Genomic DNA, 23340 nt, shown 5'->3' with positions numbered 1-23340 from the left:
GTTTGGGATTTATGTCTAAAAACAGGGGTATATTGATTCATTTTCTAGGCACCAGGGTGCTGTTTCTGTGCTAAGGACTAATGTTCAGATGTTAAAACAAGGTTCATGAAAAGTGGCCAGGGTGTAAGCTGGCATGTAATATTAATGATAGTTATTAAATCATCAAAATTTAATCTTAAAATATACTGTATAATTTAAGATTAAAGGACTGTTTTAGGGCTTAAAGCATAAGCTGAGCTCAGCATATCCTAGCACTAGTTCTTCAGATGAATTTTCCAATCTAAAACAATTTTCCCTTATCTTTTCACATTGTTTTCCTTTCAAAATATTACCTAATTCCTTATTGAATGTTTCCTTCATTATAATAAACTTTCGTAGTACAACAAGCTCCCAGTACATTTTTACTGGTATTCGTCCTGGATGAGTTTCAACTTATGATTTTCTGATAGATATGTACAGTAAATAATATCTTCAGTCAGGCTGAGATCTAAAACTGTTGATCTAAAATTGTTACTAAGAAAATAACCCTTAAAAAAGTACCTCAGCCATTCCCCTTTGTATTTTATATCTATTGGTCAACTCTGCAGTCTTTCCAAAAAGTGTCCCTTTATTTTTGTAAGAGGTTGCTTACTCATTCAAGTTTTAACTTTATTTGGTTTTATCATTTCAGTGTGTGGAAGTACCTCAATGGACGCAAATGCTGGGTACTTAAGTTCTCCAGGGTTTGACGGTGTATCCAACTACGGAAATAACCTTAACTGTGAATGGGTCATCCAGAATTCCCGCATTGCAAATTCTTCCATTTATATAGAGTTCACCAATTTTCACATTGGACATCAGCAAACTTGCAAACAAGACTACATTGAAATCCGAATTGGTGAGAAAATGATGGCTGTAGATTAATGAATGTATATATTCCTTTCAAAATATGATACCTTATCTATTGCACCACTCTGATGTCTCACAATAAAGATTTATGGTCAGGTGGTGGAAAACATGGTCGTCTTCCCATAATTAGTAGCCACATCTCAGTAAAGACAAACATCAATGATTAACTTCACTACACCTTTGGTCAATTGCAAGAAAAAAATGTATATTAAGATAAAGATCTCAGATTTTACCTGAAGCTCATAGTCTGCCGGACAGTAGAGAACCCTGCCCTCCACTGTGTTCTGAGATTTAGACCCTCTACAGCAGATAATCTTGGAAAAATACCAGTAATGTTATCTCTACAAGATCCTCCTAATTACCTGGAATCACCCAGGTTAAATTGTGAATTCTCTCAGCTAGGTTTTGTTTACATCTCCAAACTGTATTACCCAAACAAATACTCTGTTCCCAGCTCTGTACTGGGAAGCAGTTGGTAGCTGGACAGTAGAACCAATTCAAGAATGTGCTCAAAGCTTCCTTGAAAAAGTACAACGTCCTTACTGACTTCTGAGAATCTCTAGCCCATCCCTGCTCAAATTAGAGAAGAAGCATTCTGGAGGCCAGGAGAACAGAGAAGCCCTACATAAATGGCAGGAGTACATCACCTCACAAACTACTCACCCACCTGACCTGCACAACTATCACATACCCTATCATCAGTCACATCAGAATCCACTAAAACCAGAGTGGAAACAAATCATCCTTGGAGAAGTAAGATCTTTCACAGATAAGGAAGTGAAGTAAAATGGAATGGCATGGCTTTGCAGTTGATGTTCTGTGGTGTTTGAGGAAACCAGTGCATCTAAGGAGCTGGTGGTGGACCTGGTGGAGGATTACAAATACCCGGGGATATGGATTGACAATAAACTGGACTGGTCAAAGAATAATGAGGCTGTCTACAAGAAGGCTCAGAGCCATCTCTACTTCCTGAGGAGACTGAGGTCCTTTAACATCTGCCGGACAATGCTGAGGATATTCTATGAGTCTGTGGTGGCCAGTGCTATCATGTTTGCTGTTGTGTTCTGGGGCAGCAGGCTGAGGGAAGCAGACACCAACAGAATCAACAAACTCATTTGTAAGGCCAGTGATGTTGTGGGGGTGGAACTGGACTCTCTGACGGTGGTGTCTGAAAAGAGGATGCTGTCCAAGTTGCATGCCATCTTGGACAATGTCTCCCATCCACTTCATAATGTACTGGTTAGGCACAGGAGTACATTCAGCCAGAGACTCATTCCACCGAGATGCAACACTGAGCGTCATGGGAAGTCATTCCTGCCTGTGGCCATCAAATTTTACAACTCCTCCCTCAGAGTGTCAGACACCCTGAGTCAATAGGCTGGTCCTGGACATATTTCCACTTGGAATAATTTACTTATTATTATTTAATTATTTATGGTTTTATATTGCTATATTTCCACACTATTCTTGGTTGGTGCAACTGTAATCAAACCCAATTTCCCTCGGGATCAATAAAGTATGTCTGTCTGTATCTGGAAGAAACCCACGTGGTCACAGGGAGAACATACACACTCCTTACAGACAGCCATGGAATTGACCATCCATTGCTGGGACTGTAACTGCTTTATGCTAACTGTTATGATAGGGGGTCACCAATGCATGTCTTATCTATGCATTGCTTCTACTGAACAGGAAAAGAAATGGTGGCTGTGCACAGAAATTTGAGACCACAGTCAGTTAAAACCTGATGCGCTGTTTACCTGTTTCACTTCTCCATTATTTTAATATGAACTACTGAGAAATGTGACTGAACTCTCATGCAGGCATGAGTTTTCCTGTCCACTGTTGTTAACAAATTAATTAAATTATTTTAAATAATAATAGAACAATTGTTTTTACCTTCTCTGATTATATAAATTCTGACTCTGCATTGAGACAATCTGTGAGCATTGGAACCTTCAATTTCTCTGTAATGGCACATAAGTTACAGTTCGTCTGCTGATGGAAGGTTTATAAAAACGAACTAAAATATTTGTATGACAAGCAGTTACAATGTTGTAAATTACATCAAGCAGCAATGTTCATTAGGAAATTGTCTCCATGCCTAATTAACAATATAATAAAGCTTAATACATATGAGGAAAACATTTACAAACATTTCAACATCACCTTCCTTCTACTGAATGAAAGTATTCTTTTAGATATTATCTGTAAATTTAAAATGGAAGATTGTGCAATCCTAATAGAAGCTCACTGCCTTTTCTATGTTCAACCGTCAGGAGATTCTAATGGCGATTTAATTGCCAAGCTTTGTGGACAGACTGCTCCAAATCCACTGCTGATCCCCTTCACCCAATTATGGGTTCACTTCATATCTGATTCAACTGGGCAAAATCTCGGTTTTATTGCCAAATATAGCTTCACGGGTCAGTATATTTACTTTAGAATTCTGCCTATTACTGAGATTTTAAGAAACAGAAAATTAAAGTCTTATAATTACAATAAACTACATTATTGAAATCAATAATTTATAGAAAATGTTTACTTGGTTATTTTGTTAAGACATATGTATAACAAATAGTCCACGTATGTTAACATTTTTGTTGATAGGGTTAGATGGGTTTAATTAATTTAATCTTTTACAGTATTATGACCAAATAAAGTAAAGTGAGTTCTACCAGACTGCAGTGTATCTTCAGATTGTTTCAGTTGTATAACACGTAAATTCACCAATCTAACACACAGAACATAGATATCTACAGATCACAGGCCCTTTGGCCCACAGTGTTGTGCCAACCATGTAACCTACTTCAGAAACTGCCTAGAATTTCCCTGCCAAATAGCCCTCTATTTTTCTAAGCTCCATGTACCTAAGAGTCTCTTAAAAGACCCCATTGTATCCACCTCCACCACCGTCACCAGCAGTGCATTCCATGCACCCACCACTCTGTGAAAAGCTTATCTCTGACATCTCTGTAGCTACTTCCAAGCACTTTAAAGCTATGCCCCCTCACGGTAGTCATTTCAGCCCTGGGAAAAAGTCCTCTGGGCTATCCACATAATCAATGCCTCTCATCATCTTATATACCTCTATCAGGTCACCTCTCTTCCTCAGTTGCTCCAAGGGGAAAAGGCCTGTTATGATATATCACACTCACCATTCCAGGCAACATCCTTGTAAATCACAACAGGAACATATTAAAGATATCATGTGTCAGATTTTGAATTGCAAAATATCAGTCCATATTTTTGACCTGCATTCTTCCTTGGCCTACCTCTGACTGTAAGTAACATAATTTGTTTCTAATTCATTTCAGGATTGTTGGTTTCACAGGCTGAGCCAGCATTTAGTTGCCCATCCTTAATTATCATTGAGAAGATAGTGATGAACTGTCTTCTTGAAGCTCCACAGTCTTTGACGTGTGAATGTACCCACAATGCTTTCAGGGAGAGAGTTCCAGTAATTTGACCCAATGACAATGAAGGAATGGGAATATATCTGAAAGTCAGGATAGCGTGTGGCTTGGAAGGCAACTTCTTGGTGCTGCTGTTCCCTTGCCTTTGTTGCCCTTGTCTTTCTAGCTAGGTTTCCAACTCTATGATCAAACCTAGGACAAAGTTGGGAAAGTGCTGTCTAAGGAGTCTAGCTGAGTTGCACTGCACTCTGTAGATGGTACAAACTGCAGCTACTATGTATAGGTATGGTTATGGAAGGGGTGCTTAGGAAGCAAGTACTGTGCCTTGTATAATGTCAAGCTTCTTGAATATTACTGAAACTTCACGCATTCAGACAAGTGGAGAGTATTCCAACACGCTCCTAACTTAAGCCTTGAGGATAATGGGCAGGATTTGGAAAGTTAGTAGATGAGTTAGTAACCACAGAATTCCTAGATTCTGACCTGCTATTGTAGCCACATGGCTACAATAGTTACAGTTTCTGGTCAATAACAATCCCAAGAGTATTGATAGTGGGATATTCAGTGATGGTGTTGACATTGAATTTCGGGGGAGACAGCAGGATTTTCTCGTTGGATATTGTCCTTGTGTAGCAGCAATGTTACTGGCCACCTATCAGCCCAGGCTGGTCTGCAGCATTTGAGTGTGAACTGCTTCATTTCCTAATGTGAGTGGTATTGAATATGGAGCAATTATCTGCAACTTCTAATCTTACAATTGAAGGAAGATCATTGATGAAGCAGCTGAAGATGGTTAGTCCTAGAATACAGCACTGAGGAACTCCTACAGGGATGTACTCTAGTTGAAATAACCGATCACCAACCACCACACCATCTTCCTTTGTGCTATGCATGATTCCAACCAGTAAATGGCTTTTCCCTTGATTCCCATTAACTCCCATTTACATGGCACTCCTTGTTGCCATACTTGATCAAATGCTGATTTGATATCAAGGGCAGTTACTCTCAGTTCATCTCTTCAGTTCAACTCTTTTATCCATATGTGGATCAAGACTGTAACAAGATAAGGAACAGTGTTACTTCGGCAGGAACCAAACTGCAAGCAGGTCATTGCTAAGCAAGTACATTTGAAGGCACCACCAATTATGCCTTCCATTACTTGGTTGATGACTATTGATGCGGTAATGGCCAGGTTGTAATTGATCTGCTTCTTGTGGACAGGATATGCCTGGGCAGTTCCCAAGTCAAGAAAATTTCTAATCAAAATATCCTTCTCCAAAATTTATAACCTCATCATGATATTTAAATTATCACAGAAGCATACTCATTTAAATGCTTAATACAGGAATATTTGTGTTAAATGATAAATAGAGCTGCATAGTTCAAACATGTTTTTAATTTACCTCTGGTAAATGAGCTTGTCTCATAAAGCTTTTGTTTGAAGTCATGGAAGGGCTTAAATTAGTCAAAAGCCGTAATTTCTTAGAAAAAGTTAATAGATGACCCAATAAGCAGCAAACTTTCTTTAGCAAAACAAAGCAGAAAGTTTAGGCCCAAACTGTTAACTGTTTACTCTTTTCCATAGATGCTGCCTGACCTACTGATTTCCTCCAGCATTTTGTGTGTGTTGCTGCAAATGATTTTTGTTTTGTTGTTTCTAATTGCAATTAATTTGCAAATAATTAACTAATATGTTTTATGCTGTTCCAGTTCTGGGACATTTATATGGGGTTAAGAAAGTAGAGAATGATTTACTGTGCAATGATGAGGCTGATAATTTATCTTTAAGATATTTCTTACATTTCACTTACTCTTTCTGGAAATGTTCCGTTTGTTTGGAATAATTCATGTCATTTCTGTCACAGTGGTATTTTATATGAGTAACCCAATGATTTATTTTTGACATGAGTTCAACAATATTTACAGAATCATAGAACTCTCACTTCAGAAGAAAACCAAATTTCCTTTGCACGTGTTTAGTACCGACTGTTCATCAGAACTTTATTATGTAATCCTATTTTCCTGCCATCTCCTCGATATCCTGTAATTTTCTATCCTCAATCTAATTTATATAACTCATTCAATTTCCCCCTTGGATGACATAATTGACAGCTTACGTAGGCATTCATGATAAAGCAGTTCCTAATAATTTAAGATATTTTCATTTTCATTTGTGCCTCTTTAATATATTTAATTATATTCCTTTAGAATGCGGTGGCATTCAGAAAGGGGAAAATGGATTCATTTCGAGTCCCAACTTCCCATCACCATACAGTCCTTTGACCCACTGCGCGTGGATGCTGGAAGCTCCAGAAGGACACACCATAAACGTGAGTCTATTTTAGAAATAAACAAATGTGCAGACAGTGTCGTCAGCAGTTAACCGGAAAAAACGCTATTGGTTGGTACAGCATATATTGGGTGAAGATATTATTTCATCTTATTTGTACAGGCAGTTGTCCATAGATAGGTATCTAACGTCTGTATATTTATGCTAAGTGAGGCTGTGTCATGCCTCTGAAGCACTGCAGTAATTTTGGAATACTGCATTTTAACAGTAATTGTTATTCCAACCTCCTTCAGGAATTCTAGGAATTTCTGAATAAGGTTAGAATAACAAAGATGATTAAATTTGGCCTCAGAAAATTATCTTGTTTTAGTTGCAGCTGGGAGATTAATACAACCTCTCTGCAAAACAGAGCAACTAAAAGACATACCATGACGGGTTTTCCTCTTCACGTTCTCACTTGAATATGAGTGCAGGATATTGCCCAGATTTTCCCTTCCCCTTACCAAGGAGGTAGAAAAGGAAGCCCACCCCACATGCATGTTATAAAGGTATCCACTATGATCTACTCTGAGTATCTGAAAAGCAGTGTCATGGAAGATTTTCTTGTGCTCAAAAAAGTTTTGTATTAACTGTGTTTTTCCACTTACAGCTGAGCTTCAGTTACTTCAATTTGACATGCGACTGGGACTCTTTTACAATCTTGAACGGTGGTTCCTTCAACTCTCCAATCATAGGTCATTATTGTGGCACCATTCCAGCTGAAGCAATTAAATCTGGCTCAAACAAGCTATTCATCATCTTTAATTCTAACTACAGCATGCAACATGGCAGTTTCTTCGCCACCTGGAAGTCTGATTCACTAGGTAAGAGGAACAATTGTGGTAAAAATATTTAAAATTTTGGAATTCTACAACAAAGTGTATATCAGCTCTGTCCAGTTTACAATAATTGAGAGGAGCAGCTCTGGCTACTGAGAAAACCCTAAATACTTGGTACAGTATTCAATAACAGAATCTTAAGTCATTTATCATTCTACTTTTTCTTTTAATGATTGTAAAATGACATGTCAAGCCTAATGGAAGAGAGCTCTTTGTTGAAACTAAGATGGATATCAAGCACTTTTTACAAGTACTTAACTGACTTCTGAGAATAGAATGCAGATGAAATAACCCAGTGAACAAGGAGCAATCCATCTGAAGTGCATTGGCACTAAGTGGTGTACTGCACTGTTTCAACACATTGCGCACGTTAGTGACATCTGGATAAGCTCCTGACTCAACTTAATCATCAAAACATTGAGATTTGTAAGTTGTAACAATATTGTCAACAATGTAACTTGTAGCATCTGCAAAATTAATGGAGAAGTTGCTCATGTGCTGGGTCTTACCTGGCAAAGGATGATTGTGTGGATTCCCCCACCATAAATTATGCAAATTTCTTCCAATTCTGCACTGCAAAACCATATTCCATGGGTACTATTTGAACAGAGAATAGCCTTGAGGAGAAGGAAACTGGAAATCCATGAGCCAGTCCTTTTCAGAGGACTAAACGTGGAGAAGGTCGGGAACTTTAAGTTCCTTGGTATTACTTTGGAGGACCTGCCCTGCGCCTGGCATTTAAATGCAATTACGAAAAAAGCACGACAGCTCCTCTACTTCCTTAGGGGCTTGTGAAGGTTTGGCATGACGTCTGAAGCTTATTTATTTATTCATTTTGTATTTTCACAATTGTCTTTTGCACACTGGTTGTTTGCCTGCCCTGTTGGGTGTGGTCTTTCATTGATTCTATTATGGTTGGTGAATTTACTGAGTTTACCTGCAAGTAAACAAATCTCAGGGTTGTGTTCGGTGACATATACAATATATATTTCGATAATAAATTTACTTTAAACTTTGAAGTTGCTTATAGATATACAGTATGGGAATTAATAATCCAGACTGTTAACTATCTCTCTTAAATGTCAACATTTTTAAAAAAAAATTCAGATTCCTAGCTCATGTAAGATTTTGCTTTATAACTTATCAGTCACCTTACAGGCTTTTGAGCCATGGCAGTCCTAAATATGACTATATTTCCTTTCTTTTAGGTTGTGGCGGCTTTGTTCATGCAGCAGCTGGCTCTTTCAAATCACCAAACTGGCCACAGAGATTTCCTGATAATAGTGAATGTACATGGAGGATTACAGGTCAAGAGAGCAATCACCTTGAGATTACTTTTGATGAGAATTTCCAGATTCCAGACAGCACAAATATCTGTGAGGCCAGCTATGTGAAGGTTGGTGCTTTGTAATAAAAAACTAGTTTCCAGGCTGTAAAGAGTCAAAATAAGTTCAAGGCTCCCACACCATATGTTCACGACTTCAACGCAGCACCTTTTGCTGTGAAATCTAATGAAGGTACAGTACATACGACCTGGAATCTACTGCTGGTTGATCTGAGTTAATTAATTTCAGTGTTGCAATCATCATCTTTTTCTTGGGCAGTTCCTCTCTCTATTAATGATGAATTTGCTTCCACTCCAGTTTTCTGAGTTCTGGGGTGACTTATGGTCAATGGACTGCAGACCTTTCCACAGATGGAGCTGGAGCTGCATGAAGATGAGAGTGGGTGGATAGTTTCAGAGCTGGGGTCCTCATTCTGCTTCCTACGCAGGGTTTCAGTACGTACACAGTGCTAGAGGTTTTCCATACCATCCTGAATGTCACTCCTCTGCTTTCAGCAGTCAAGGACCAGAGATTCTCAGAAAGGGGTTGCACTTCTTCAAGGCAGCTTTGAGCATGTCCCTTGAAGATTTTTCTCTGTCTGCATGCTCCTCTTTTCCCATGACAAAGTCTGATGCAGCTTGCCCAACAAAGCTAAATGAGTGAAATTAGAATTTCACGGCTGGGAATTTTAGTCTGGGAGATGACATTGATATTAGTTTCCTTATCCTTCTGGTGAACTTGGAGAAACTTAAGATATTTTTCCAGTGCCTTGAGATGCCTGCTGTAGGTAGACTAAGTCTCAGATACATAGCAGGTCAGGGATCACTGATGCTCATTAAGTCATGAGTTTTGGGCTAGGTCTGAGGTACTGGCCTTCAAATATCCATTTCCCCAGTCATCCAGAGGTTGTGCTGCTATTTTGAAGATGTGGGTAAGTTTCAAATTAATGTCTTCACTCGCTGAAATTTTGCTTACATTTCCCAGAGGCAGCGTAATACAGTAGGGGCATGGCAAAATATCTTTGTCTTGCAAACATTGTTGCAAGTGCCTCCTCTAGTAAGCTTCAGTGACTGAGTCAGCAATGATTTGAAGCTCAGCCCTGGGCATATACAATGTAAATGTCACCTTCATATGGCAGCTTGACTGCGGACACTTGGGTTACCTCTAAAACGTCATCACCATATGTCAGACATTTCTTGTGAGCTATATGGGAAATTTGTTGGGAGTGAGGTGCAATAATGTAGCAAGCAAAACTGAGAAAATTGCCGAGGTAACGATGTGGATTTCCTTAACACTAATCTTTTCAGAGATTGGTTCTGTAGTGGAACTGTTAGTTAATACTGTGGCCTGCATGCTGTCACAGAGCAAACACAACAGGCCAGGCATAACTTTTTGAAGCAGTCAAATTTGAGGCAGGCTTTCGGCAGTCTTTCTAGACAGATGGAGTCAAAGGGCTTTAATGGGATCGAAGAAGACCATACATAGTAGCCTGTGCTGCATCCTGCAATTTCCTTGGGTCTAGTGAGCCTCTAGAACAGGGGTGTCAAACTCATTTTAGGTCACGGGCCGGATTGAGCAAAATGCAGCTTCATGCGGGCCGGATCAGTCGGACGCGTGCGAATGCAGCTTTCGTTGCCTCCGTTTTTTCTGCCTGCTCTCATGTGTCTCAGTCTCTGCTATAACTACAAAGTGTTTCACTTTACAAATTCCGTTTCTTATGAAGAAGACTGCCGAGCAAGACTGCTGAATAAACACTAAAAACCCTGAAAACCTGGTACCTGAATAAACTCAGCATTAGCCATATCATACGCCATAGGCGCTTCGATTACTGGGGCCAGCTTTAATAGTAATTAGATATTATCTCGCGGGCCAAAGATAATTCCACCGCGGGCCGGATTTGGCCCGCGGGCCTTGAGTTTGACATATATGCTCTAGAAAGACAGAGAGTAGCTCTTGATCACTGGGAGGGCGGCATTCAGAAAGAGCCAGGTGATGCTGGGGGTTATCACAGTCAGATCTGTCTCCTTCCTTTAAATTGTCACAATTACAACATCTCTGAGGTCAATCAATCAATCATCAGCGACGCAACTTTGAATTTTTGATTGGAGCTTTTCACTCCCAAGTGTTAGGAGAGCAGACAAAGCCTACCAGATCGCTGTGGGATGAAGGCAAGTCACTCATGTTAAAGACAGAGTTGAAGTATTCCCTTGTGCAGGTGAAATCTGTCCCTCGATCCATGTTGGATTTATCCGCTATTCTTAGCAGGGTGGAACCTTGGGTGCCTCAGATGGGTTTGATACCACTGAAGAACCCATCCTTGTCGTTGATACCATGCTGATTAGACAGCAGAAGATATAATTCTTAATGGGATATGGGGAAAGGAAGGAAATGGATACGTAAGTGGATGATCAGCTATGATCATATTAAATGTTGAAGCAGGTCTTTAGGGCCCATTGGCCTGTTCTTACCCTATTATCCATCTTGGCATGTAAAATATCGGGCAGCTCCTAGCAGCATTACTGACACAAAAAGAATAAATGTTTTTCTTAATTTCAAGTGTCGAGGATCACTTTGAGGAGGAAACCTCATCTAGGGTTTTTAATCATCAGGAAAGCAGGAGGATGTTATTATTTGCCAACCATTCTAATGTTACCTTTCAATGAAGGAGAACCACAGCAAAGTGGAACAGGAATTATAATTAGGAAATCTTAATTTTAAATTTAATTCGGATGCAATTTTAGCTACCGCCTATGTTCCAGAACACCTAATAAGACAACTACAGAAATATTTTGAAATATTTCTAATTGCATTCCAGATTATATCCACAGAAACAATAGTATTGTCTAATAATTCATCCTGAATAAATACCAAATACCTCAGTTGTCACTCAGTCTCAGATGTTTGTTTTAGAAATAGCTATAAAGTCAGTCATTCACAAAATAATTTACATAAACACATTAGAAATTATATAAGGAAGAAATAAAGAGCTCACATATATATCATGTACTTATACAGTGCATCAGGATAAGACATTTTACAACCGATAAGATAATTTAGAAGTCAGTTGATGTTGTGCTGATAGTGTTTATCTCACTTTTTCCGAGAGTTCCAATAACCTTCTGATGAAATTCTGGGGTAATAATTTAAAGGACACAATTCTCATAGAAATTTGACTCTAGAACTGTCTGTTAGAAGTTAAGAAACAGAGTACATCAACAAACCCCTCTGATCAATGTTGCAATTAAATGCTGTAATAGTATTCACTAGCAGCCTTGAGCCATACAAAACTTTGCTGCCCTATTATAAATGGCAGTAAGGCTGCTTAAAAAAAAGCATAGGACTCTCTTATTTGCTGAGATTTTCTTATCCTTTATGACAAGAACATTATTTATGATGAGACATTTGAGACAAACTATTAACTCCCTTGGTGACTTAAAGGTTGCAGAAAGTCTTATTTCATAAACCTAAGCTGCAAGACATTTTCATCGTAAAACTATTTCTCTCCCTCCCCCCCTCTCTCCCTCACTCTCACACTCCTCTCTCCCTCGTTCTCACATTCCCCTCTCCCTCCCTCCCTTGCTCTCCCATTCCCCTCTCTCCCTCCCTCTCCTTCTTCCCCCCAACTCTCTCCTTGTAAAAAGATGAGTAAACAACAAAATGTGGAGTTGATAGAATTTCTTAATCTCATAGCTGTAACTTTATTAGGTTATAAGATAAGCAAAAAAAAGTTGCTTACTGTTGTTCCATGAGGCACTGATTTAAAGTGTGTTACATGTTGCATGAGGATATTGTGTAGAAATCAGGCCATCAAAAAGGAAAGCTGAGAACAATGTATCCTTGGCTTCTTCACCATGAGTCTGTAATTTACACAAAACATTGACATTGCCAAGTATAACATACAGAATGTTAATATTTCCTGAAATGCCTGTACTCGTAAAAGTGTTTAGAACTAAATTACCAAACAGAAACAAAGAAAGCTTGGATCAGAAGCCATTTTTCTTCTACAAGTATCTTTAATATGTAGCTGTTTTGATTGCAAACAAGTAATAATACTGAGTAAAGCAGCCTCTAGTGCCTCATCCAAAGAAGACTAAATTTAGTTAGTGATATTTCGAATTAGTACTAATATTAAACTGTTTAAACAATGCTCACTAAAACCAAAGGCTAGCTTTATTATATCAGCTTATTAATTTTGGAAGTGGATAATACTGTTTAAGTAGGTTACATCTGTCACAAAGACAAATCTACACAGCTAGGAATTTTTCACATGGTTAATGTATATTTTTTAAAAAACAAGCATATTTTATAGATCAGCACTTAAGTAATGTCTTGCCACGGGAACAGAATATTACTGCACTGACATAAAACAATGCAGTTCCTGAACAGATTGTACTCTGTTTGATTCATTGGGAGCCAAAGTTCATTTTCAAGGTTTGCAAGTAAGGCGTTTGGATATTTAACCCTTTATGAACTGGTTCCAGATTTCCTTTTTAGAGTTAAATATCATTTTTTTCCTCCATCCTTATTATTATAAATTACTTCATATGAACAAAACTGTTTTATAGTTATTATAAGTTTAGCTGGTATTAATTTTCTTTCTGATTTATTGCATGATTAAAACTTATTATTGGTGGGAGAAATGATTTCCTGTTCACTCTCACAGACGCTGCTAAATTCCTCCAGCAGAGTATCTGTTCCACTTTAAGTAGCTGAAAAGAAATCTAGAAGGAGTTAACCAAATCATCTGACTAATTCCTTGCCTCACTTTATATTTGTTTATTTCTATAACGGAAGTAATTAATTTCTCTTGCTAGCATTGATTTTTTTATCTGAAGATGGGGAAAGTTGAATGACCTCATATGAAACCAAGATACTGGGTTCATTCCGCTACAGAAATCCCTCTCATATGACCATATTAATTGCCTCATCACAGAGCAAGGGGTAACAGCAGCAAGAGAATTGCATTATCAATCCAATTCAATTAGATTACAAGGTTGCTGCTGAAGCTTGGCCTAATATTGGAAATATTTCAAACTTAGATTAGTGGAATGATTATTCAAACTGAAAGAACCATTTTATTTCTATATCTATAGATTTGGGGAGGAACTTCTGAAATTGATGAAACCTTGTTGGCGACTTTTTGTGGAAGCTCTCCTCCACCTCGCCCTGTCATTGCACCAGCTAATATTGTGACAGTCCGATTTCAGTCTAAAGGCAGCCCTGGAATTGGCTTCTCAGCGTCCTACACCAGCAGTAAGTCAATAATTTTTAAAAAGTTTTGGAAATGTATTTTGATCTGTATGCAGAAGACTCCCAAAAAACTTTGAATATTGTTAGATAAAAACACAAAATGCTGGCAGAACTCAGCAGGCCAGACAGCATCTATGGGAGGAGGTAGTGACGACGTTTCGGGCTGAAACCCTTCATCAGGAGTGAAGTAACGTGGGATGGTCAAGGGGGGGATAAGAAGTGGGGGGTGGGATGAAGTAGAGGGCTGGGAAGTGATAGGCTGGAGGGAAATGGGCTAGGGGGAAGGTGGAGAATTATGGGAAATAAAAGAGAAAGAAAGGTAGGGCTGGGGGAGATTATAGTGAGGGGGGAAAGAGATTATTATATATTTTTTTTAACATTGAACACCCTTATCTTCTCAGTAAATCCTTTTAATTGCGTTAACATGTTGTGTTTAGCATCATGCAAGAGCAGCAATGTAATTTTCCCTTTCTCAGCCACTATATGAGAGCCATTTTGTTGTTCACATCACTGTTGCTGAAGATGCATGCTGCCTCTTCTCCACCTTTAGCATTACTGCCTACAATATACAGAGTAATCTCCATTCTGGAATTACAAACAAAATGAGATTGCTGTTCCCACAATAAGGCTCGACTGAAAATTGCAATGCATTCTGTCAGTTTTAAAAATTCTGATTTGAGCATAGATTGTATTAACTCCAGCTGTGCTTTACGTTTATTTTAGGATGTGGAGCCAATTTTACTGCTCCTGCTGGACGTATAATGTCGCCCAACTACCCAGGCCATTATGACTCTAACCTAAACTGTGAATACCTGATCAATGCTGCCAGTCATCAGCTCACTGTTCTACAATTTGAGACATTCGATGTAGAAGGTACAATTAAATGTTGTAATGTTTTGTTGACAAATAGTCATTATACTTTTCAATTAGAACTGAAAGTGCAATGAGAAAGACAAAAGCCTGAAGAGAATCTGTTGTTTCTGTAGTTTATGGTTTGACATCATTACCACAGGCTGTCCCTTGTTCAAAGTTTTGAAGTACTTTTCCATTATTCCATGAAAGTCGTTCAAAGCTTCAAAAGTGGTAATTGCAAGAAGGCATTAGTAGTAATTGCATTTTGTGAGTTTCAAATTGTAAGCATTGTTGGCACAATTATCAATTTAATTCCAGGTGTTGGAAATGTCACTCAGATCAGATAGAACAACTTCACTTAAGTACAGAGGTTAATTTATCATCTTTTCATCAGCAAGAAAGTGAATGACAGCTACTTCTGACATAACTTGCTCTTCCTAACTGTTATGTACCTTGGAGACCCCAGCCTCTGATCAGTATTTGAGTGGTCTCATAACACAAGACAGCCCTTTGATTTAATAATCAATAGTTAATGAGTAACTGCTCTCTTTAAAGGTCATTTATACTCAACCGGGATAATCTTTCACCCCACATCTAGTGACTTTGCCACCTACATGCATTTCTGCAGAGATAAATCATTTCAGAAAAAAGACAATTCCCGTCAGAATCCCATTAGCTCCATAGTTAAGGTGTTTTTTTTAAATCTCTAGAGCTTGTGTATCATGAGGAAACATGAATTATACCACTGATTAAAATTATATTAATCAGTTCTTGTTTGTGTTGACCTCTGCATCCATGTGCAAACCCAAGCTGTGGATGGAGTTGCTCCGAAGACCGTTATAATCCTCTGACCTCCAATTACCTTTAAAATAACATTTCAATAAGCCAGTTATAAATCTTATTTTCTACCTAACCTATCCAGCTCAGCAATTTAAACCATGCCTAACTTATGCAGACAAAAAAAATATCTTACTATATTTTTCAATAATATAATATTCAAGCCTAAGGAAGCCACCACTAAATGTAAACCCCCCTTGATTCCAATGTCCAGATGGTAGATTAGAGTGCTTTGGAATTAAATGATAGTACTGTTTTTGTTAGAAATTGTATTACTCAAAAGTTACTTTGATTTCATCCTTTTATTTTTAAGGAGCTGGCAACTCCTTAACCACAGCACCACTATAACTCACATAACAACAGAACATGAGAAAAAACATTCTGGATCCCTGGATTGATGTTTACATTCATTCCCTAATTCCACATTTGGGATCCTCCTGGTTCTGCCTCAGAACCATTTTCATTACTTCCCAATGTATCCGGATTTCTTCCTCAATTCATTTTTTCTGTACCATATGTTCTGGGAGTTGAGAATTGGCGACACCAAAGGGTACTTTGTATTTGTTCAAGTCATATATTTTTCTATCTTTTGCATCATATAACCATTCTGTTCATGTCTGAATATGAACAATGCACTTTCCCTATTGTACAAGTGTGACATGATGTAAAACAGATGCTAGTCTGATTTCCCTGACGTGTTGTTCTATCATAAAAACAGAGTTCCTCTGGTGATGAGATAATGTATCCTGTATCCCCTATCAAGAGCGTGGGTCTGTTCTAAACTGGAGTGACAGGTCTCTCCCTAGCATCCTAGTCCGGATGCCGCCACTGAAGTCAGCTTCCCAGACTTACTCCAGATGTTCCAGACTAGCGAGGGACCTACATCCCGGCACCTCACATCCCTTTCAAAGGTGTAGTAATCCCTTCTCTTAACCACCATGTTACTCACTACATATTCAAATAACAGGGGTCCCTTGACCTATCGCTGACATCAGCACGACCATTCCTGTGTACTGACCCTTTTGCAGATATACACTGAGATATTTAAGGCTGTCTGCTGCAGCATGCCATTAAGCACTCTAAATCTACCTGGGTCTGGTTGAAGTTATATTTCATTTGGCCACGTATTAAGCTCCCATAAGAACAGCAGATGCTGGCTTAGGATCAAATCACTGTCTTCTAAGTTGGTCAGGTAACTGATGGTGTCCCTCTTAGTCAAAGGTTGAGTCATTTGGACTGTCATTTCCCTAGCAGTGTACCTTCAAGGTTAATCATTTTAACTCCAGTTTTAGGGAATATATCTGTACTGAATCTCATGTAGTTCTATCATATTCACCAAGTTTGTCCGAGTATTTACTTCAGTTACCACAAAAGTTGTCAAAGGTTGCTTATGTTGATGTACAGGTACTTAACTCATTCCCATCATATTTGCTGCTCCCTAGAGGACAATATATGACTAAATATGATGTATTTAATACATTGTGACTGTTCTATAAATGCATCATATAAGCAGCCCCGAATCAGTAGGTTGAGAAGTATAGGTACAACTTGATGCCTTATTTAGCCTCATGCAAATTTAGCCTCTCATCCCAGTACACAGCTCTATTTTCTGGCTGGCCTTATGCACCTCAAAGCTTTACAATCTCCTGCCCATTAATTCATGATGACAAAACACATGCCTTGAAGATAAGACATCCAAAACTGATCACCTCAATGTTATATCGTAAGGGGTGAATCCAGCATTCCAGATGAGTGGAAACGAACAGTCAATGTTTCAGGCCAAGACACTTCGTTAGGATTGAAGAGTCCGGATGAAGGGTCTCGGCCCGAAACGTTGACTGTTTCCATGGATGCTGCCCAACCTGCTGAGTTCCTCCAGTGTGTTGTGCGTGTTGCTTTGCCCCCAGTATTTTGTGTTCCAGATGAGTGTTGTTCTCACCTGATCATTTCAAAAGCAGCCCCACAATGAATTTTGCATCAGTTATCTTTTCTCTAACTTCTCTGCCACTCACTGACCATTTTGTTCTGTCTCTTTCTTTCTGTCTCATTCTATTTCTCCCTTTGTCACCATATAAACCATTTTATAATATGCTATTATTAAGAAACTGCACATGAGATCTGTTTCTCAGTACAAGCTCACCATGTATGTCCACAACTTATTGACCCCTCTCAACAACACACATCAGTACTATAACAAACATATTAGAAGTCATCCTTTGCATAACACAGATAAGGGCACAAATATTCCACTCCAAAGTCATTGATTACCTTTTTAAAATTATTAATTTCCTAATTTATACCTCAAAGTCAGGTTAATATCCATTGGTGAATTTAAACCCGCGGGGTGGGGGGGAGGGATGCAGCATGGTATTGTAAAGGTTAGCGTAATACTATTACTGTGCCAGCAAACTGCTTCAATTCTCACTACTGTCTGTAACAAGTTTGTACGTTCTCCTCGTGACCATGTGGGTTTCCTTGGGGTGCTCCGGTTTCCCCCCACATTCTGAGATGTCTGGGTTAGTAGGTTAATTGGTCACATGAGTGTAATTAACCAGCACAGGCACATTGGGCCAGATGGTTTTGTTACTGTGCTGCGTCTCTAAATAGAAATAAATTAAAATAAAAAATAAATAAATAGATTAAATATATCCAAATATATGGGATATATTGTGACTTTGTTCTTTTTCCATTAATAAACTGAAAACAAGTCCTGTTTTTAGACTGGCAGGTTTCCTCAGGGGTTATCCCTCTTTCCCAATTCATTCTCCATTGTCTGGCATGCAGAATGAAAGTGTTAGTTAAAGGGGTTAATTTCTCTGCAGTGATCCATACAGGCAGCATTTCAAACATATTATAATATATCAATTATTTACTTTGGCTTAGATTAAGAGAGTTTTTAAAGATTTAGACTAGATGAAACAAAAGCGGTTTGTCATTGTAACTAAATCAAAACACCATTTTAAAAGCTCTATTGACAAGGAACCAGCTGCCATAACAGAATTTCATTGTTAAGGCCAAATTCTATATCTAATTCTCTTTACTTTATAAAAGAACACATATCTATGTCCACCTGTAATTTGATGGCACCCAAATCTATTTCACCTCCATTACTAAATCTGCTGTCTTTAAATCTTTCTTGACGTCCAAAATTGAATGTGCATAAGTTTCTTCCAACTAAATACAGAAAAGAAAAATTAAATCTTTGTTCTAATCACAACTTATATTCCCAGGCTACTGATGCCACACCTCACTTTAACAACTGAAAGTGAATTAGATTTTGCACCCTTGAATTCATTATGGACCTCTAAAAGCTTCATACCACATTTCAATGTTGTCACAGAAGCAAACTTGTTCTACCTTTGCAGCACCAACCATTTCTGCCCCTGCTTCGTCTCAGCTGAAGCTACCGCCCATGCTTTTGGGCTGGGCTAAGTGATGTTGGCACTCAACAATGAAGTAAGGGGTTCAAGTGCATATCCTGGCCAGCACAATAGCAATAAGCATTGCTGGGCATCAGCAGTGGTGTTACCAAGTCTTCAGTGTCCTGCGTAAATGACTACCATCCCGTTGCACTTACATCCATCATCATGAAGTGTTTCGAGAGGTTCGTCATGAGGCATATCAAGACCCTGCTGCCCCCCTCACTGGACCCCCTGCAGTTTGCGTACCGTCTCAACCACTCAATAGATGACGCCATTGCCACCACCCTCCACCTGGCCCTAACCCACTGGACAAAAAAGACACATACGTTAGGATGCTGTTCATAGACTTTAGTTCAGCATTCAACACAATCATCCCTCAGAAACTGACTGGAAAGCTGAGCCTATTGGACCTGAACACCTCCCTCTGCAACTGGATCCTAAACTTCCTGACTGGGAGATCTCAGTCAGTCCAGATCAGAGGCAGCATCTCCAACACCATCACACTGAGCACGGGGGCTCCCCAGGGTTGCGTGCTCAGTCCACTGCTGTTCACTCTGCTGACCCACGACTGTGCTGCAACACACAGCTCGAACTATATCATCAAGTTCGCCGATGACACGACCGTGGTGGGTCTCATCAGCAAGAACAATGAGTCAGCTTACAGAGAGGAGGTGCAGCGGCTAACAGACTGGTGCAGAGCCAACAACCTGTCTCTGAATGTGAACAAAACAAAAGAGATGGTTGTTGACTTCAGGAGGGCACGGAGCGATCACTCCCCGCTGAACATCGACGGCTCCTCGGTAGAGATTGTAAAGAGCACCAAATTTCTTGGTGTTCACCCGATGAAGAATCTCACCTGTTTTCTCAACACCAGCTCCATAGCAAAGAAAGCCCAGCAGCGTCTCTACTTTTTGCAAAGGCTGAGGAAAGTCCATCTCCCACCCCCCATCCTCAGCACATTCTACAGGGGTTGCATTGAGAGCGTCCTGAGCAACTGCACCACTGCCTGGTTCGGAAATTGTACCATCTCAGATTGCGAGACCCTGCAGCGGATAGTGAGGTCAGCTGAGAAGATCATCGGGGTCTCTTTTCCCGCCATCACGGACATTTACACTACATGCTGCATCTGCAAAGGAAACAGCATTATGAAGGACCCCATGCACCCATCATAAAACCTATTCCCCCTCCTGCCATCTGGGAAAAGGCTCCGAAGCATTCGGGCTCTTACGACCAGACTATATAGCAGTTTCTTCCCCCAAGCTATCAGACTCCTTAATACCTGAAGCCTGGACTGACACTTTGCCCTACTGTCCTGTTTATTATTTATTGTAATGCCGGTACTGTTTTTGTGCACTTTATGCAGTCCAGTGTAGGTCTGTAGTCTAGTATAGCTTTCTCTGTTTTTTTATTACGTAGTTCAGTCTAGTTTTTGTACTATGTCATGTGAACCATGGTCCTGAAAAACGTTGTCTCATTTTTACTATGCACTGTACCAGCAGTTATGGTCGAAATGACAATAAAAGTTGACTTGACTTGACTTGAAGTACTGACAAATGGAAGTTGCTTTACTTGGTTACCCAAGTCTCTATAACCCAGAGATTACTCTGTCATAATCAATAGCCAACACTGAGTTTGAACTGTAAAGATTTCTCTGGACTTAGTTGATGTGTATAACCAAAGTCAAGAAGGAGGCTATACCTAATATCAAATTCAACAGGAGGTAATAGAAGAGCGTGAGCTGTCTGCCTTTATGTAGATGAGCCAGTGACAATGACCTGCACTCACTGCTCCAGAAAGGATGGAACCCTGTGCCTCACATCTTAGCAAAGAATGGCCTTACATTTCAACACTAGTTTTGAGAGACAGCCATTGCACATTGTGTCAGTGGCTCATTACGCACTGAGCCTTTTGGAAATGAGGTCACATTATCTACAAAGTACTTCAGGGAGGTCAGTGGAGAACTGAGCCTGATACAAAAAGTACAACTGTGGAGAGGGCAGTATTTCATAAGACCATAAGACATTGGAGCTGAATTTAGGCTATTTAGCCTATCAAGTCTGCTCTGCCATTTAATCATGACTGATCCTTTTTTCCCCTCCTCAGCCCCACTCCCCAGCTTTCTCCTTGTAACCTTTGATGTCATGTCCAATCAAGACCCGATCAAGCTCTGCCTTAAATGCACCTATTGACCTGACCTCCACAGCTGTCTGTGGTAATAAATTCCACAAATTCACATTCCTCTGACTAAAGAAATGTCTCTGCATCTCTGTATTAATTGGACACCCCTCTATCCTGAGGCTGTACGCTCTTGTCCTAGACTCCCCCACCATGGGAAACATCCCTTCCAAATCTATTCTGTCTAGGCCATTCAACATTCGAAAGGTTTCAATGAGATCTCCCTCCCCCATCCTTCTAAATTCCAGTGAATACAGACCCAGAGCTATCAGACGTTCCTCATCCGATAACCCTTTCATTCCCAGAATCATCTTTGTGAACCTTCTCTGAACCCTCTCCAAAGCCAACACATCTTTTATTAGATGATGAGCCCAAAACTGTTCACAATACTCAAGGTGAGGCCTCACCAGTGCCTTATAAAGTCTCAGCATCACATCCCTGCTCTTGTATTCTAGTCCTCCTGAAATGAATGCTAACATTGCATTTGCCTTCCTCACCACCGACTCAACCTGCAAGTTAACCTTCAGGGTGTTCAGCACAAAGTCTCCCAAGTCCCTTTGCATCTCAGATTTTTGTATTTTCTCCCATTTAGAAAATAGAGTGCACATTTATTTCTAAGAACATAAGAACAGAAATGCTGTCTCTATTGCATCTCTAAATTTATGTCACAATGAACCTTTGGGCACTAGGTCTCCTTACACTCCTGTTACACATTCTGAGAACACTGCATTAATGACAACCATTGTTGCTATTGAACGGATAATTGACCCCTGGATTCAAGATCTATCTCAAGGTTCACCATTTATCCCCCAGTATTGAAAGTTTGCACACGATAAAACTCTAAAAACATCCATAATGTCTGTATGCTAATCTTACCTCAAAGAAAATCAGGACAGAAGCTGGGAAGTGGTTGAATTCACACTACAGACTCAGAGTTGTTTTCCCTCCAAGATTCTTACTAAGAAACATTCCAAATGGCCTGTCTGAAATACTGCAAAATAGACTGCATTGAAGTCAAATTCGGTTGAGCAATTACCATAGCATTTAATATTATGTTGCAACACAGAAAAAAACAGTGCATTCATTGTTTTAAATACTTGTCGAACAGTATTAAAAAGCTTGACACTTGGCCGACATACGAGACTTGAGTGCATCATAATGCAGCAGATTTTGTATTCTTGAAGTGTGCAGACAAACCAGTAGGGAACTTGTTGACCAGCTGCTGTAAACTACAGTAGTAACAACAGCTTCATCTTTGGTGTTCCAAGGTCATATCACATCGGGATTTATTTATGGATTTAAATAAGAAATTGGAGCAGAAATAGGGCATGTGTAATCATTCATGACTCATTATACCACTAAGATCAGGATTAGTTTGTTTTGACTCCAGCTTCCTGGTCAAACACTCTATCACTTAATTCTCTGAAGAATGCTCAAAAACGTTTTGAAGCAGTTCAACCTATTCAGGGTCTGATCTTCAAAGTTCAAGTTCAAAGTAAATTTATTATCAACTATGTACATGTCACCATAGACTATCCCAAGATTCATCTTGTTGCAGGCATTTAAAGGAAAATAAAGAAATACAACAGAATTTATGAAAAACTATACATAACGAATACTTACAAACAACCAGTTTGCTAAATATGACAAATCATGCAAATAACAAAGAAGTGAATAAATAATACTGAGAAAATGAGCTGTTGAGTCCTTGATGGTGTGGGACCCAAGGCTCCTGTACCTCCTGCTCGATGGCAGTAGTGAACAAAAAATGTGAGCTGCACGACGGGTGTCCTTTAAATTGGATGCAACTTTCTCTTAAGTGAGCTCACTGATGGGGAATGCTTTGCCGGTGATGGACTGGGCTGTATCCACCGTACTTTGTAGACTTTTCTGTCCTGGGCATTGGTGTTTCCATAGCAAGCCCTCAGCCCTCTAAGGTAGACAATTCTGTTGGACCATAAGAAGCAGGAACAGAAGTAAGCAATTTAGCTCCCTGAATTTGTTCTG

General features: G+C 39.4%; 1 protein-coding gene across 1 annotated transcript in view; it reads left to right on the top strand.

The window, feature by feature from the left end:
- The window catches only part of cubn (cubilin (intrinsic factor-cobalamin receptor)), a 355208-nt gene that overhangs the window by 227334 nt on the left and 104534 nt on the right, over nucleotides 1-23340 (top strand). The window contains exons 49-55 of the mRNA XM_073055305.1: nucleotides 671-877; nucleotides 3168-3314; nucleotides 6513-6634; nucleotides 7244-7457; nucleotides 8681-8868; nucleotides 13891-14050; nucleotides 14771-14920. Of these exons, the coding sequence (XP_072911406.1) occupies nucleotides 671-877; nucleotides 3168-3314; nucleotides 6513-6634; nucleotides 7244-7457; nucleotides 8681-8868; nucleotides 13891-14050; nucleotides 14771-14920 (1188 nt within the window). The remainder of the gene's footprint in view (nucleotides 1-670; nucleotides 878-3167; nucleotides 3315-6512; nucleotides 6635-7243; nucleotides 7458-8680; nucleotides 8869-13890; nucleotides 14051-14770; nucleotides 14921-23340) is intronic.

This window comes from Hemitrygon akajei, chromosome 8, assembly GCF_048418815.1.
Source record: "Hemitrygon akajei chromosome 8, sHemAka1.3, whole genome shotgun sequence".
Classification (NCBI taxonomy): domain Eukaryota; kingdom Metazoa; phylum Chordata; class Chondrichthyes; order Myliobatiformes; family Dasyatidae; genus Hemitrygon; species Hemitrygon akajei.
The sequence above is the reverse complement of the archived record's forward strand: the minus strand, read 5'-3'. Positions and strand labels throughout refer to the sequence as shown.